At 43.2% G+C, this 18,009-nt stretch overlaps 1 protein-coding gene across 2 annotated transcripts; it reads right to left on the bottom strand.

Moving 5' to 3' along the window:
- Nucleotides 1-691: 691 nt before the first annotated feature.
- Nucleotides 692-16,449, bottom strand: LOC137545778 (chymotrypsin-like elastase family member 1). 2 transcript variants are annotated; one of them, XM_068267376.1, is made up of 8 exons: nucleotides 16,410-16,449; nucleotides 12,063-12,160; nucleotides 9,914-10,014; nucleotides 7,690-7,815; nucleotides 5,280-5,416; nucleotides 3,766-3,911; nucleotides 1,305-1,454; nucleotides 692-779 (listed from the first exon to the last, which is right to left on the bottom strand). In XM_068267376.1, the coding sequence occupies exons 1-8, from the start codon at nucleotides 16,447-16,449 to the stop codon at nucleotides 771-773; spliced, it is 807 nt and encodes a 268-aa protein (XP_068123477.1). In that variant the 3' UTR covers nucleotides 692-770. The 2 variants fall into 2 exon arrangements, with proteins under 2 accessions (XP_068123477.1, XP_068123476.1); XM_068267375.1 differs by lacking the exon at nucleotides 692-779 and having other exon boundaries at nucleotides 1,293-1,454.
- Between the last annotated feature and the right edge of the window lie 1,560 nt (nucleotides 16,450-18,009).

Genomic DNA, 18,009 nt, shown 5'->3' with positions numbered 1-18,009 from the left:
TGGCTGCATTAGGTCTCTATTGGTGCTGTAGCAGTAATGATCACCTCTATATGTGCTTTGAATAGCAATATTAACAAACCATTTCTTTTCCTCTGCTTACACATCTCTCACGCAATGACTGTCCTTGAGAAGTGGCCTTGGGTGGTCTGTATCATATGATTATTATACCTAAAGAGCCTAGGGGATTTGCACTGGGGCCCATGGAGTTGTACCTATACCACTGACAACATAAGTCAAGCAGCACAGCAGATTGTATTTGTTTTACTTATTTTGGTGAAGGAAATGACAAGTTTACTTAAAGGGCAACTGTAATGAAAGGGATATGGAGGATGCCATTTTATTTCCTTTTACGCAATACTAGTTCCCTGGCTCTCTTGCTGATCCTCTGTCTCTAATACTTTTAGCCATAGACCCTGAATAAGCATGCAGCAGATCAGGTGTTTCTGACATTATTGTCAGATCTGACAAGATTAGTCACATGCTTGTTTCTGGTGTTATTCAGACACTACTGCAGCCAAACAGACCAGCAGGGCTGCTAGGAAACTGGTATTGTTTAAAAGGAAATAAATATGGTAGCCTCCATATTCTTCTCACTTCAGTTGTCCTTTAAAGAAAAAGTAACAGAATAAAAACTTTTCTCAATGTTTGCTTATTTTGAAGTCTTTATTAGCAAGAAAATGTTGGTAAAAACATTGCTAGTAAAATTGCATTTAACATGGTAAGTTTGCTTGTCTCTGCTTGTCAGAAATGGCCCAGGAAGGATCTCCCAATTAGACGTTCTAAAAGAAAACAAAAACATAAACGGTGGTGAGTATACACACTAGACTGCTGTAAGTCATTACCATAGTCATATAGTACGGATAAGCTGTACCAATCAATGGATCTACAGAGTCCTTGGCCAGTTTGGAGTGGATTTGTGCCATTCATCTGAGGAACGGCTAGTCCCTACACCAGTTGGGTTTGCCCCTTGAGGAAACACTGTAGACTATATGGACTGTCTGATCAATTTTTGCCCACTATCATTCTCTCAAAAATGTAATGCAGCTGACCTAAACTGTACTTAAACTGTTCCTAAAAATACTAGTACTCTGCTGTAAAAGGCCAAAAATGCTCATAGTGTGAACAAGCCCTAAGTCCTAAAGCCTAACTAAAGCTAGTTAAAGCTCTTGCATGGAGAATGGAATCAGCACAGATAAATATGAGTGTTAGTGAGGCTAGAGTTTTCCTTTAATGTACTTATATAAAAGTATAAAAACAAAAACAAGACTGCCAGGGAGTCTGATCAAAGTCTATTAGGTACTTACGCTGTTGATCCAGGTAATGTAGGCAGACACTCTGGTGAACACGGATGGTTTCTGGAAGTAGTTGCATCCAAGAGAGGAGCCAAAGCTGACAATACCATGGACCTGGTACACACCACTGACAGAGCAGTTCAGGGGTCCGCCAGAATCACCCTGAGGTGGGAAGAAAGAAAACAAAAAAAGAGAACATGTTTACATTTTCCGATCACTAGTTCCCTTTAAATGACAATAGTAAAGATACAGCACTATGTGTCCTCAGTGACACAATGTACACAGGCTGAACTCATTTACTTGTCTATTATGTAGTGGTTCAAGTTAGGAGACCAGATAGAGCTCAGTATCTGGAAGACACAAACTGCACAATGTATGCTAGCTTCACAGTGTGTTATATAGCAAGGGGGATAGCTACATAATGATTGGCTGACAGGGTTTATTATATGTGATAATAGCTTTGGCAAAGACAAGTGGAAATAATCAGTTGGCTTATAAAACCAGCTAGTAAAAAACAGGAAGTATAAGGCCTCGTTCACATTACACGCGTTGCCGTCCGTATTTCGGCAATGCATGTGGGAGGCAGAAATGCATGACATTAGAAATGCATAGACTGCACTGTCTGATGTTCACACTGCATGCGTTGTAGACCAGTGCGGTCCGCGGACGCATGCTGCACACATTTTTTGCCCAAACGCATGGCTGTCCAGGCCACGCAAAGCATGCAAATGCAGATGGCGTGCGCTCGTACCCGTTGCGGTTCCGAATGCACGGCCATCTGCGTTGGTAATGTAAACATGGCCTAAGTGAGTTGGATGTGGAGAAATTCCACATGGCAGAGTTAAAGGGAGCCTTAAAGGAAGCCTAAACTGAGAAGGATTTGAATGTTCCTTTTAAAATAATACCGGTTGCCTGACTCTCCTGCTGATCCTGTGTCTCTAATACTTTTAGCCGCAGCCCATGAACAAGCATGCAGATCAGGTGCTCTGACTAAAGTCAGACTGAATTAGCTATATGCTTGTTACAGGTCTGTGATTCATCCACTACTGCAGCCAAAGAGATCAACAGGACTGCCAAGCAACTGGTATTGTTTAAAAGGAAACATCCTTATCCCTCTCAGTTAAGGTTCCCTTTAAGTTAGAAGGATATGGTGGCTGCCAGATTTGTTTTTTTTGTTTTTTAAACAATACCAGTTGCCTGGCAGCACTAATGACAGACATTGGTGTCTGAACCACACACCTGAAATACGCATGTGGATAGTCTAGTAAAATGTCATCCCCTATTTGTTGTGTTAGGGTTAGATATTGGTTTAGGGTCCTTCAGGGTTAAGCATAGGTTGGGGGGGTCCTTTAAGGTTAGGCATAGGTTGGAGCAGTGGTAGACTGAAATTTTGCATCGAAATTTGCAATTATGCATTATAATCGTAATGCGAAATTTCAGAGAAAATTGTAATTAATTTCGTATGTAATAGTAATATTTCATAATTTAGCATAATTTTTGCGTAATTTTGCAAAATTCTGTGCCGACTTTGGCGGTTAATAGCAAAGCCCCCATACATGCTATTGCTTGCTACACATGTTAAGGAGAATAGTCGGTGCAAGTCAAAAAAAATAATTTTCCCAAAAGATCTTGTAGTTTTTGAGAAAATCGATTTTAAAAATGCAAAGAAAAATGTTTTTTAAACTAATTTTTCAGAGTATTTAAAAACAATTTTTTTCTTTGCATTTTAATCGATTTTCTCAAAAACTACAAGATCTTTTGGGGAAATTATTTTTTTGACTTGTACCGACTATTCTCCTTAACATGTGTAGCAATTTTAGTGTCAGTAGCATGTATGGGGACTTTGCTATTCACTGCTAAAGTCGGCATGAAATTAAACGAAAATTACGCAAAATTTTATGCAAAATTACGAATGACTATGCAAAATGAATTGAATTTACAAATCTAAATTACATATAGGCGTAACTGTGAAAATGTACGCAAAATTTTGCGTTATTGTAATGAACTAATTATGATCATGACTAGGTTGGAGGGATCTTTTAGAGTGAGGCCTAGGTTGGGGGATACATTAGAGTTAGGCAGAGGTGAGAGGGCTTATTTAGGGTTAGGGATAGGTTGGGGTGGTCGTTAGAGTTAAGCATTAATAGAGGAGGGTTCAAGTGAGAGTTGGGTCAGACTAGGTGATAGTTAAATATTGGTAAAAATTACCGGTACCTATATTCTACTACTGGAATTAGTTAGAGCTCAATAGTACAACATTGGTAATTTTACCAATATTCTTCTTGCGGCTATTCCTGGCACCCAGATTATTGCAGCACCCTTTTTACATTTACACCCATAGAGTACTTTGTATTGTTACTGTATAAATAAAGAGTACCAATTTACAGAGTAAAGCTAATAATGAGTATATATTCCCTTTTTTCTGCTCTTGTACTGTACACATTCAGTAGGAAAACAGGTAAATAGAACTCACATTGCAAGAAGACTTGACTCCATCACCACCAGCGCAGATCATGGTGGTCTTCACAGTGCTACCCCACCAGGAGCTGGTGGAGCAGGTTGCGTGGGCAACAACGGGCAGAGTGACCTGCTGGAGGATGGCGGGCAGAGAACCACCAGCTGCACAGAAATAAAGGCTTGTGTTACACAAATATAATTTTGATTGCCTATTATACAGTAGTTCTGTATCATTTTTTATCTTACTCTGCAGGTATATGGACATGGTTACTCCTTATTACATTAGGCGATGGGTATCCACAGAGTTTTATGTCAGTTATCGCTGTTAATTTTTATACCTTTTTTCTGTCACTTAAAGGAATGCTGTAGGGGGTCGGGGGAAAATTAGTTAAACTTATCTGGGGCTTCTAATGGTCCCCCGCAGACATCCTGTGCCCGCGCAGCCACTCACTGATGCTCCGGCCCCGCCTCCCGTTCACCTCTGGAATTTCAGACTTTAAAGTCAGAAAACCACTGCGTCTGCGTTGCCATGTCCTGGCTCCAGCTGATGTCACCAGGAGCGTACTGCGCAGGGACAGACCATACTAGCCCTGCGCAGTACGCTCCTGGTGACATCAGCAGGTGAGAGGACACGGCAACGCAGGCGCAGTGGTTTTCTGACTTTAAATTCTGAAATTCCAGAGGTGAACCGGAGGCGGGGCCGGAGCATCGGTGAGTGGCTGCGTGGGCACAGGATGTCTGTGGGGGACCATTAGAAGCCCCAGGTAAGTTCAACTCATATTTCCCCGACCCCCTACAGTATTCCTTTAAAGAGACACTGAAGCGAACTAATTTTGCCCATTTTACCTTATAATTCGCTTCAGTACTCTCATGACAAGTAAACCGACGCGTCCCCAAAACGAGGGCTGCAGAGCCCCTAAATCCCTCTGCAAATATCCACGACCAACTTGTACGTGGATTTTGCTGCTCTGAGAGGCAGAGCTATGAGCTGTAGCTCTGCCTCTCTTGCCGTCAATCAACGCACGGATCGCCGCCTCTCCCCACCCCTCTCTGTAAAGGAAGAGTGAGAGGGGCGGGGAGAGGCGGCGATCCGCCGCGATTGACATCAGGAGGGGCAGAGCTGAAGCTGAAAGCTCTGCCCCTTCCAGGAAATGCCGGCTGGATTGTCCCCCGGGGATTTGGGGACTCTGCAGCCCTCGCTTTGCGGCGGGGACTTGGCGGTTTACTTGTCATGAGAGCACTGAAGCGAATTATTGGGTAAAATGGGCAAAATTAGTTCGCTTCAGTGTCTCTTTAAATCTTACTAACTTTTAAATAGCAAAAGTTGGGGTGCACAATTTTATTCAGGGCTTAGGAAAATGAAACTGCCTGGAGTTCTAAAAAAAAGTGTAGGCGAGATTGATCCATCCCATTGAGTAACTTGTATTTGCTAGATTTCACCAATTCAACTGAATCTAGTAAATGTCATTGTAATGTCACTAAACATTCCCCCAAATGTAGACATTTTCTCACAATAGGATGAACACTTACTGCTGGTTCTTCCCCAGCCTGAAACAACACAGTTGAAGTTGTGGGCCAGGATAGCGCCATCAGCTGGCAGAGTAGCCACTTTCACATAGGTATTCAGGGTAGCGCTGGAAGCAAGCCCCAGGATAGCAATATCATAGCTGTAAAACATAGAAAATATCACATAATGAGATTAATCCAGTGCTGCAATGCAGTGCAAGTGAGATAGGGTCGTAAAAAAGGACTCTTACTATTACTAAATAGCCTTTGTTACTTTTCTTCCACTAAAATGATGACACTCTATTATTGTTATTATTATATGGTTTTTATACAGCACTGACATTTTCACAGCACTTTTACATATTATGCATTCATGTCACTAACTGTCCCGCAATGAAGTTCACAATATAATCCATACTATATTCATAGGTCTAAAATATATATCTAATATAGTCTAGGGCCAATTTTTAGGGGGAAGCCAATTACCTTATCTGTATGTTTTAGGAGAAAACCAGAGTGCCAGGAGAAAACCCAGGCAGACACAGGGAGAACATACAAACTCTGTGCAGATAGTGCCCTGGCTGGGAATTGAACTAGGGAACCAGCGCTGAAAGGCGAGCGTACTATCCACTACACAACCATGCCGATATATTAATGGATCCTGAAAATTATATCACATTTTGAAATCAATTTGTAAATTGAAATAGAGGTGAGTGATATGCAGGCCAGAGCCGGGACAAGGTCCTCCAGCACCCAAGGCTGAGACACCAAAGTGCGCCCCTCCATCCCTGCCACCCCAGCCATCACACACTGATTGCTATTAGACTAAGAGGCGCCACAGGGCCCACAACCTCCCCAACACCTTAATATCTAGTTATCTGGCTTGCAGTCACTGCCATGTATCCCCTTTTCTTATTTCTTTCTGCTTCAAACACAATTAGGAATGACAACTGAATGAATTCTGCGCCCCCTCCTACACTGCGCCCTGAGGCTGGAGCCTCTCCAGCCTATGCCTCGGCCCGGCCCTGATGCAGGCTGCCATATGTATTTCCTTTTAAACAATACCAGTTGTCTGGCAGTCCTGTTGATCACAACCCTGAACGACAACCCTGAAACAAGCATGTGACTAATCCAGTCAGACTTGAGTCAGAGCACCTGATCTTCATGGTTGTTCGGGGTCTATTGATAAAAGTATTAGAGACACAGCATCAGGGGGACAGCCAGACAACTTGCACTGCTTAAAAAGAAAATAAAGATGGCAGAAGCCTCCATATCACTCTCACCTTAGGTTCCCTTTAAGGTGCCCATTAACGGTACAGTTTTCACTAAATGCGATCTTTCAATGCGATTTGAATGATCGTTTCTAATCGGAAGGCAATTATCGATTGTTCACATTTACTGACCAATTTTTTCCTTCAAATTTGATCATAAAATACAACTTTCTGATTGATATTATCCTATTTAGCACTCGGCTAAAGAACGGTTCCTTATTGATTGCCTTCATGAACAGCGAATGTTCTATACAATTCGATCGTAATAATCACATCGAAAGATCGCATTTGGTGAAAAAATTGTACCGCTAATGGGCACCTTTAAACAACCATTCCTTGTGATTTAAACAACCGTTTTCCCTTTACACAACCATTCCTTGTGACTGTTTGAAAGATCGTTAAAAACAGTCTTTTCTTATTTGACAAAAGCTTGAATTTAAAACGGAATAGAAGATGGCTAGTGGCACTCCTGGGTGGAAATAGAATGATAACAACAATTGTGCGAGAGTGATCAGACTTGCACAGTTTCTGAAAGCACGGGAGTAGCAATCACCCCTGCAACCCCTACCATCGTATGTGGGCCCCTCCACCCCCCTCTCCCCAATTGCAAGTGCAGCCAATTAGCATAGAAACTTCCCTATTCACTCGCAAAAAACATGTGCAGAAGCGTGTGTAATGTTTTCCGGCTTCCAGAGGCTGCTTCACAGCAGAACACTCTCTGCTGTCATTTGCTGGCTCTCAATCCCGTGGGGTTCTGGGACAAAGGGTGCCCCATGCTATCATTTTTGCAGGCTGGCCCTATTAAGTCTAATTACGTCCCTGGCTGAAAGGGTCAAAGATCATTGATGTCAGATGAGGGGGACTCATTTACACATTCACATATGAAAATTTTGGTTGAGGTATAAACTGTATACATAGCTTTGAGATGACTGTTTAGGCAAGGGATGACACTAAGGGTGTGATTTACTAAAGGTGGCCATACTTAGTTGACATTCCTTGAAGACTGAGTTACTTTGATTGGATCTCTCAATGATACATTGACCCCCACATATTTGACTGATACATTTCCAATCAGTTTTGGGCATCATCAATGAATAGGGTGACTGGGTGGTGCTCTTCCCTGGAGCAGGCAGTGGGAGGATTTCATCTTCTCAACTCCTTACCCAGCAGCGACGTTGTTGGTGTTCCAGCTGGCGTGTTTCCTGATGGTGGACACAGAGATGTACTGCTCACTGCCATCATTAGCGCTGAGGCTGTGATCTCCCAGTGCTACACGGAAAGTAAGCGCGCTGTGGTAGGAGAGAAGAAAAACAGGATGACTTTTTCTGCTACTTGCCACTTTCTGCCAATCAAAAAGAGCAACATGTATGCATTCAGTAACGCATTAAATCTTTATAAATACACACTTACATAGCATTAGCTTAGCAAGTTTTCAGTGAGTAGGTCCCCATTTTCTGGTAGTACAAATGCAGTCGTGTTCCCTGTCTACATGCAAAAAGGGCACAGGGGAATTTGGGCACCGGAAATAGCCGCTATTGAATATTGGTAAAATTACTGATATTGTACTATTGGGCATTGGTCATTCCATTAGTATATTATTGGTAAATGTTTCTGATATTTTACTAGCGCTAAACCCAACCCTATTCTCATACAAGCCCTCCTTCTACGACGCCTAATCCTTACTGACCCCCTACCGATGTCTAACCGATCCAACTACCGAATCCTAACCCTAACCGACCCCCCCCCCCCCCATAACCGACCCTAACCATAGCCAAATCCCTTACTGATGCCTAGCGCTAACTGACCCTGTATGCATGCCTAGCCCCAACCAATGTCTAGCTCTAAGGGCCCACCCCCCACCATAAATTTACCAATGTCCTCTGCCGCCTTTGTCCAAGTAATGCCACAAACACATGAAATATCAGGTGCTGTGGAAGTTTGGGCATGCCCATAGGTGCCTATGTTAATTGTGCCTATGAGGGTAAGTTTGGGCACCAGAGGCACCCGATAAAATAGCAAACTGCAGCTACACATAGCAGGCACATTGCCTATAAACTTCTGGGGCACCTCCGTCACCATATTCCCTGCCTACAATATACATGTATGTGCGCTGCATTGTCACATGGAGCCATCCGGTGTTCCAGCAGTTGAAGCCTGGTGAGGCCAATTGGCTCAGATAAAACCCATTAGGTGCACTCACGCTTTATTTAACAACAATAAATCTTGTATATTATCAGTTTAACACTACCAATATCTACATATTTGTTTTTCCTGTTAGTGTGGGGGATTATGCGAAGGGGCAGCAGTGGGACAGTAGAGTCCCAGTGTTGTGGCTCAGGCATCAATTATTCTTCCTACTTTGTACATCACATGACCACACCTGACTGATGTGGACAGCAGCTGAATCCACAGAGGAGAGAAAGTAATTTGTACTGCAAAACCAAGCACATTTGGCCCATGAAACATGTATTCTGTCCAGCATTTCTATTAAATTGTGTATTATTCATGTTGTCTCCCTTTTTGACTCTAAGATGCTATTGCTATATAGATCTATAATAAAAATAATAAAAATAGTATTAAACTGTTTATATACACTTATCACCATGAATGCTCTTTACATTTTTTTAATTCAGGCATTATGTCTCAAACATTTACACATATAAAGAAAACATTTCCAACATTAAATTAAACTGGGCGGAGTTACGAATGAGGAAGTGATCTAGCGTGGAGGCCAAACGCCGAAGAGGGTTGAGGAAGCCGGGAGGACGGTTAGCATCTAAGCCCAGCCAGGCGGCCACCGCATGGGGGGGCGCCCTATAAAACTTTATGTGCTTAATATCTCTATGGACATGTGAGTGTGGATTTTGAACTATGTATAAAACTTGTTGAACGGTTTTACGCTATGAGAGGCCATGTGCTTTTATTTTGAGGTGATTGCTTTTTTTTATTTTGAGGTGATTGCTATTGTTCAAGCAGTGGATCGGTAGAGGCTGGGGATTGCCTTAGAGTATCCCAAAGCGCAATAGACCCATCTGGCCGAGGGTCTGTGGATAAGGGTGAGTGCCCAGTCTTGAGGGTGTGGTGGAGGTGTGTGTACACAGAAGCCTATGCAACTGAGATTGCCCACTGTTAAGCTTGAAGACCTCTTGGAATTTATTGCCACAGTCGTTTATGGACAGTGTGTTTCATGCATATTTTTTAGTGCAAGGACCTTCTTAAAAAGCAGTTGCGCGATCTTATCTAGTGTCTAGGCTGCAATTAAATTAAACTAAACTAAAAATAGCTCATTAATTCTATCTTTCCTATATTTGGGGTACAGTGAAGCCAGGGACATTTGCTGGAAACAATGTAGTACTCCAGGCGGTGTTCTCAGTAGCAGAATTTTACCTGTCCACACAGTGAGCAGCAGTCAGGACACGGTTGGCACGGATGAGGGATCCTCCACAGGTGTGGTACCAGCTGCCACCAGACAGGTACTGCAGAGACACCTAGAGGAATCAAATAGTAGAAGGTTCATACTCAACTTTGCTAGGAAGTAAAACCATGGAATCAATTCATAAGAAATAAAATTAAGAAAACTGAAGGAAGCTTTACAAAGACAGCTAGAGATGTAGTCTAATTGGTAGAAATCTTTTAGGTCTATGACTAATTTCTAATATAGATGAGTCCTTAAAGGGAACCTTAACTGTAAAAATAAAAAGAGTTTTACTTACCTGGGGCATCTACCAGCCCCCTGCAGCCATCCTGTGCCCATCGCAGTCACTCATGGCTCCTCTGGTCCCCCGCTGCCAGCTAGTTTCGTTTTTGCCGACTGGGATGCGTACTTTTTTAGGCATCCCTGCTGGTGCAGGAAGCTATTGCAGACATCCACAAGTACGCGTAAAAATGTACTTGTTCATGTCTGTAATAGCTTCCTGCACCAGCAGGAATGCGTATAAACGTATGCATGGTGGCCGGCCGACTCCCAGTCGGCAAAAACAAAACTAGCTGGCAGCGGGGGACCAGAGGAGCCATGAGTGACTGCGTGGGCACAGGATGGCTGCAGGGGGCTGGTAGATGCCCCAGGTAAGTAAAACTCTTTTTTTTTTACAGTCAAGGTTCCCTTTAAAGTAAACCTGTAACTTTAAAGAAAAAAGTTGCATACTAACATCAGTATGGGGAAGCCTTTGGGTGATCCACTGGCTTCCCTGATCCTTTGAGACCCTTCTGATGCCGGCCAGGACCCTTTTCATCTTGGCGACCATGCTCCTCTCTGTATAAGTGTGAGGCCGCAATGTTCAAGCATCAGTGGGTTTGCACCTGCAAAGTAGCCTTCAGCTGCTTGTGAATGGAGTAAAAAGTTTGAGTGGCCCCATGCTACTGCACAGGCGTGGACCATACTTTGCACTTGTACACTCTTCAATTTTAATGTCCAGGATTGTTCAGAGAATCCCAACGCAGCGCAGGAGTACCACGGAATACCTTTGGACCATCCAGAGGCTTCCACCTACTAAGGTAAGTATCTATCTTTTAAAAAAAAAATGTTACAGGTACCTATAGCAGGCCTGTTCATGTGCATAGGGTTTACAGAAGATAAATATACAAATGTGTAGTATGGTAACAAGATAAATGTAGGTAGGAATAGGTAAGCAGCCTTCCAGGTGATTTCAGGATCACTGCTAAATTGCGTTAAAGACATTTACCACTTAGGCTAGGTTCACAGTGGGAGCTTTGTTGCATTTCTGTAAAAACAGGAACACTGGAACGGAAAAAAAAAGTTGCACTGCACGTTATAATAATAATAATTCCTATATTTGTATAGCGCTTTTCTCCTGTCAGACTCAAAGCACTTTTGAGGCATCCACTGGAGCGCCCTTAGTAGGCAGTAGCAGTGTTAGGGAGTCTTGCCCAAGAACTTCTTACAGAATTGGTGCTGGCTTACTGAATAGAAAGATTCAAACGTAGGTCTCCTATTTTAGGGGCAGAGTACTTAACCATTACACTGTCCTGTCACATTTAACCACTTCCTTAAATGATCTGTTTTGCAGGAGACACAGTGCAATACACCCGCAGGTGCCGTGGGCGCGCATGCACGTGGCTACTTTCCGCTGCCTATGGGTGGTTGGAAAGTAGTTAAGTCGCATACAGTGAAGCATACCGTCAATTAAAGGTATGCTTCACTGCCACTGTTAATGCACACGTTATGTAGTAACGCACTACCTGCACTGTGTTGAGACACTGTTGTCCATTGGAACCCATTGCAGCAGATGCACTCGGAATGTCACGTATGCAGTGTGACTTTCTGTGGTAAAATGCCCCCATAAAGTTGCACCACAACGCCCCACTGTGAACGGGGCATAAATAAATTTCTCCTGATTGGAAGATCCAAGATGGTCAGGTAAAATATTCCTACTCATATGGGTAGGTGTACATTAGTGTTTCAATGCATTACAAAACCATTGTAATCTCCTTGTAAACAGCATCTCACCAGCATCTCAGAAGGATGTCACATATTTCCCACATCAATGATCTCTGCATCACTAGCTGTGCTACTAACCTGCCATGGCCAGGCACCTCTTGCTGCATTGGTTCCTCCTACCACACGTCCATTGTCATTATCCTCAAAGAAGCGGATGTCATCATCGTTACAATATCCTTTAAGACAAATTAATATATGAATAAATTCCAGTATGAATACAGACAGGTTATAGTGCAATACTAGTAAACAAGAACTCCTAGGCCCTTATTCAATTCACTCTTTCTCCTAGGAGATAATTTTTCATCTTCTGTTTAAAATAACTTTTCAGCAGTCTGCAATTGAAAAGTACCAAAAAGTAGGTGAAAAAGTACTGTCAACATTATTCTGTGTACTTTCTTGATGCTGGGGGCTTGAAAAGCATATTATTGATAAGATGTGAAAATATCACCTAGGACAGGGGTGTCAAACTCAAATACAAAGTGGGCCAAAATTATAGACTGGGACCTAGTCGCAGGCCCACCTCAATGTCTACTGGCCACCTCCTTCCCTTAAAAAGTTCCCAGGGGTGTAGTGGACCTCATCCTTCCCCTATACAGTTCACTGGTGTCTAGAGGCCCCCACCCTCCACTATACAGTTCCCTAGTGTTTAGTGCTGTCACCCTACCTCCCCCATGTGGCTCCCCTGGTGTTCTAGGGCTTTGCTTCCAATAAGTCTTCCATGGTGGTCTAGAGTGGGCCAAATATAATGCAAAGTGGGGAAACCACTCGAGGGCCAACTTTAATGGCTCTGAGGGCCAGATTTGGCCCCGGGCCGGAGTTTGACATGTATGACCTTGGAGAAAACTTAAGAGAAAAAAATGTATTGAATACGGGCCTTAGGTCCCAATCCAATTCACTTTTTTCTCCTAAGTTTTCTCCTAGGTGATATTTTCCCATCTTATAAATAATGCACCTTTTTAAGCCACCAGCAAGCAAGAAAATACTCAGAAAAAAAATCAACAGTACTTTTCACCTACTTTTTGGTACTTTTTCAATTACAGACTGCTGAAAATTATTTTAAACTAAAGATGAAAAATTATCTCCTAGAAGGAAACTTTGGCCCTTAGAGTGAATCCATTGCAAGTGAAGTGAGTGGGATCATGGGCCCATATGCAATTCACTTTTTCACCTGAGTTTTCACCTAGGAGATAATTTTTCATCTTCAATTTATAATAACTTTCCAGAACATTTCAACTAAAAAAAGTACCAAAACGTAAATGAAAAAGTACTATTAAAATTATGTTGAGTATTTTCTTGCTTTCTGGTGGCTTAAAATGGATTTTATAGACAATTCTAAAAATATCACCTAGGAGAAAACTAAGGAGGAAAAGTGAATTGCATATGGGCCATGGTGTTATAATGTAATGGTCGGAAATTCTGATTGGTCATATTGCCAAGTGGACAGTGCTGCAAAATCAGTAGCTTTAGCCATTTATTAGATAAATAATGTCCTTAAGGAATGAAAGGGGTAAAAATATTGGAAGGAGCAGAGAGCACGAAAATACAGTGTAATACATGTGAGGAATGGAAGTCCTGAGGAGTTCATAGAGTCACTTAAGTTATTAGCCTGTATCTCACCATGGCAGCATATGATTAAAGTTGGGTTAGAGATAGATTAAGGTAAAGGTAAACACAGAAAGAGAAAGGAGAAAATTAGCAGAAGCTAGAAATCATAAAAAACATATAAATTCTACACAAAATTCCCAATTCCACTTTTTTTGTTCATCCTTCTTCTTACTGTTTTCCATATTTCTGCATCTACTAGCTGTCCCTTGTAAAAGAACTGTTTATTGTGCAAGGTGTACTGTACACTGTACAGTAGGGTCGGTCAGTGAGCTGCTAATAATTTCGATAAACTCAAAGTCCATGTTCATTGTATGCAATTGTATTCTGCCTGGAGATGGGCAGGTCAAAATCACCTGCACATTCTAACCTGCATAACATTAACATAACATTTGCATCAACTTGAAATTATCATCATTTCATGGGCTATACCTTCTATTGAGCTGTGGGCTATCTGTACTGCCCTTGCTTGTCCAGGTAGATTGTTTGAATTATAAAACTATTTATTTGTACATGGGGCTTTTTACAATAATACATAATATCAATAAGAGTGGACCAGATGTTCGGCCCCACCAGTAAAGTTTCCACTCTTAAAGGAAACCTGAGGTGGGAGTGATATGGAGGCTGCCATATTTATTTCCTTTTAAACAATACAAGTTGCCTGGCAGTCCTTTTGATCTTCTGGCATCAGTAGTGTTTGATTCACAACAAGCAAGCCTGAAACAAGCTTTGCACTAATCCAGTCAGACTTCAGTCAGAGCACCTTGGTCCATATGCAGTTAATTTTTTATCCCAAGTTTTTCCCTAGGAGATATTTTTTTCATCTTCTTTTTAAAATAACTTTCCAGGCACTCTTCGGCCCATATGCAATTAACTTTTCCCCCTAAGTTTTCTCCAAGGTGATATTTTCATACCTTGCCATAAAATGCTTTTTAACCACTTTCCCCACCACTACAGTATATCTACGTCAGCTGTGGCACTCTCCAAGCCACAGTGACGTAGATATACTGACCTGCCTTAAGCCCTTTTGTGCAGGAACAGGTGCGCTTTAGAGTACACCCCCCGGCACTGTCGGTTGCCTTACTAATTGGCAAAAGGGAACATGTTCCCTTGTAGCCAATTAGTGACCCCCCCGCGGATGAACGATCACCGCTGTAGCAAACAGCGTGATCCTTCATCTCCCCCTCCTCCGTGCACAGATAGCTAAAAAAATGTAAATAAAGCCGCCTCTCTCACCTTACCTCGTTCCAGCGATGAGCCTGCAGCCCGAGCATCCGATCCCAGCTCTGAACTCAGCCGCGTATTGCCAGTGACCCGGGTCCCGGCTTGATGACGTCATCAAGCTGGGACCCGGGTCACCGGCAATACGCGGTTGAGTTCAGAGCTGGGACCGGATGCTCGGGCTGCAGGCTCATCGCTGGAACGAGGTAAGGTGAGAGAGGCGGCTTTATTTACATTTTTTTGGCATCTGTGCACGGAGGGGCAGCCTGATGGGGGGGGGGGGGGAGGGGACATACATCTGGCTATCCACACTGGGGGGGGGGGCGTGGATTTGGGGGTGCAAAACAACTGCCAGGCATCTGGGTAACTGGGGGGGATGACATCTGACAATGGGGGATCATTTGGTTATCGGGGGGGGGGGGGGTAACCTAATACTGGGGGCACATCTGGCTATAATTGGTGGGGGGGGGGCAATTCTGGGGGCACATATGGCTATAATGGGGAAAATTTTATCCTGGGGACACAACTGCCTATAATGAGGGGTGTCAATCCTGGCGGCGTTACTGTCTCTCTGTACTGGGGGGTGGTAGATACATGGGACACATCTGACTATACAGGGGGGGCTGATATTGGAGTCACATCTGGCTAAACTGGGAAGGTTGGGCTGATACTCGGGGCACATCTGACTATATTAGGGGGGACATTAACTCGTGGAATGGTTTTATCACTGTGGCACCTTTTATTTTTAAACTGGAATTGTTAAAAACTGAGAAATAATGCATTTTTTGTAATTTTTGTTCCGTTTTTTCAATTAAAATGCCTAGAAAACAAAATTGTTCTTGGGACTAAATACCCCCCATTGAAAGCCTGGTTTGTCTTGAAAAAAACGATATATAGATCATTTAGGTGTAGTGAGTAGGGATAAAGTTATTGCTGATTGAATAGGGACACCGCTAAAGCGTCAAAACTGCTCTGGTCAATAAGGGGAAAACAAGGTCTGGATGCGAAGTGGTTAAACAACCAGCAAGCAAGAAAACACTTAAAATCAATTTGATAGTACTTTTTCACTAACATTTGGGTACTTCTTTAATTGTGAAATGCTAAGTTGTTGTTTTTTTAGAGAAGATGAAAATTAGCTCCTAGGAGAAAACTCAGGTGAAACAGTTAATTGCATATGGGCCTTCATCTGAAAAAGTACCAAAAAGTAGGTGAAAAAGTAGTATCAAAATAATTTTAACTATTTTCTTGCTTTCTGGTGGCTTAAAATGCATTTTATTGACAATTTAAAAATATCATCCAAGAGAAAACTCAGGAGATGAAGTGAATTGCATTGGTCCCTGATCTTCATGCTTATGGCTAAAAGTATAAGAAAAAATTAATATGTTAGCCTCCATATCCTTCTAATCTCACTTTAAATGAAGCAAGAATTGCGATTTGGTAACTGCTCATGGTAATTGCTCCACTATTGCGCTAGTTTTAAATGAATAAATCCGCCTTATTAGGTGTAAGTTCCATTTTCTTATTTATAAAGACCTACCTTTATATTGTCAAGAGAATTTTGTAGCTAATGTTAATGTAAAATATGAGAGAAGATATTCTTACCACTGAGGACAAGGGCAGCAAGGACCAGAAGCCTCAACATTCTGAGTTGGTTGCAGGGGCAAACTCTCGTAGTTCCAGCTTTGGTTGTCTCTCCTTTTATACCATCAAGAGGGAGTCAGCATACAGTGAGAATATTTACAGGTGATGCAGAGAGCAGCTGGCAACTATTTCCAAGATTTCTCAAGGTCAAACGAGAGTCCTATTTAACCTGTTTTATTAAATCATATTATCAGGGGCGAAAGTGAGACACAGAAGGTTATTAGGCTATTTTTAGTCTAATGTGTTTGATATGGTAAGTTTTATTTTAGTAGTTTAGTACAGCGCTGTGTAATATGTTGCCGCTTTATAAATACAATAAATAAATAAATAAATAGTTGCAGTAAAGATGTCCGAGTCACAATGATAAGGTGAACATGCCTTCTCATATTGGACTCCATATTGAACCTGGTAAAATAACAGATCTACGATGAAACAGCCTTAACCACTTGATGACCGCCCCCAGCCGATGGACGGCGGCAAAGACTGGGCCTAAACGACTGCAATACGCCAATCGGCGGGGGCGGCGGCGGACGTGGTTATGCGGCGATCGCGTCATTCGTGACGTGATCAGCCGCCGGCGACTGGCTCCGCCCCCCTCGCGCTGTAACCCGCCGGCCGTTCGGAAGCGCCGGCGGGTTACTAGCACCCGGATCGCGCCATGACACGCATATAATAGGCTTTGTAATGTATACAAAGCCTATTATACAGGCTGCCTCCTGACCTGGTGGTCCCAGTGTCCGAGGGACCACCAGGGCAGGCTGAAGCCACCCTAGTCTGCACCCAAGCACACTGATTTCCCCCCCCCCCCCTGCCCCCTGATCGCCCATAGCACCCCTCAGACCCCCCCTGCCCACCCCCCAGACCACTGTTTGCACCCAGTCACCTCCCTAATCACCCATCAATCACTCCCTGTTACTATCTGTCAACGCTATTTTTTTTTAACCCTAAACTGCCCCCTGCTCCCTCCTGATCACCCCCACCCCTCAGATTCTCCCCAGACCCCCCCCCCCAGACCCCCCCTGTGTACTGTATGCCTCTATCCCCCCTGTAATAACCCACTGATCACCTGTCAATCACCCATCAATCACCCCCTGTCACTGCCACCCATCAATCAGCCCCTAACCCCTTGCGGGCAATCTGATCACCTACCCACACCAATAGATCGCCCGCAGATCCGACGGGATCTGTTCTCTCCTCTAAACACCCACTAATTACCCATCAATCACCCCCTATCACCACCTGTCACTGTTACCCATCAGATTAGACCCTAATCTGCCCCTTGCGGGCACCCAATGACCCGCCCACATGCTCAGATTGCCCTCAGACCCCCCCTTATCAATTCGCCAGTGCATTATTTACATCTGTTCTTCCCTGTAATAACCCACTGATCACCTGTCAATCACCTATCAATCATTGCTTGCATCTATTCCCCCCTCTAATCACACCTTGAGACACCCATCAATCACCTCCTGTCACCCCCTAGCACACCTACCCATCAGATTAGGCCCTAATTTGCCCCGTGTGGGCTCCTGATCACTCGGCCAAACCCTCAGATTCCCCT

Source organism: Hyperolius riggenbachi, chromosome 2 (assembly GCF_040937935.1).
Source record: "Hyperolius riggenbachi isolate aHypRig1 chromosome 2, aHypRig1.pri, whole genome shotgun sequence".
Classification (NCBI taxonomy): Eukaryota; Metazoa; Chordata; class Amphibia; order Anura; family Hyperoliidae; genus Hyperolius; species Hyperolius riggenbachi.
Note: the sequence above shows the minus strand (reverse complement) of the source record. Positions and strands in the feature narration are given on the sequence as shown.

Bases quoted from the DNA above. Each gene is read 5' to 3' on its own strand.
- LOC137545778 (XM_068267375.1), bottom strand. From the start codon at position 16,449: ATGTTGAGGCTTCTGGTCCTTGCTGCCCTTGTCCTCAGTG. The intron at 3,912-5,279 runs GTAAGTGTTCAT...ATTTCTGTGCAG, and splicing joins AGGCTGGGGAAGAACCAGCA to CTGGTGGTTCTCTGCCCGCC. The intron at 1,455-3,765 runs GTGAGTTCTATT...TTCCCACCTCAG, and splicing joins GAGTCAAGTCTTCTTGCAAT to GGTGATTCTGGCGGACCCCT.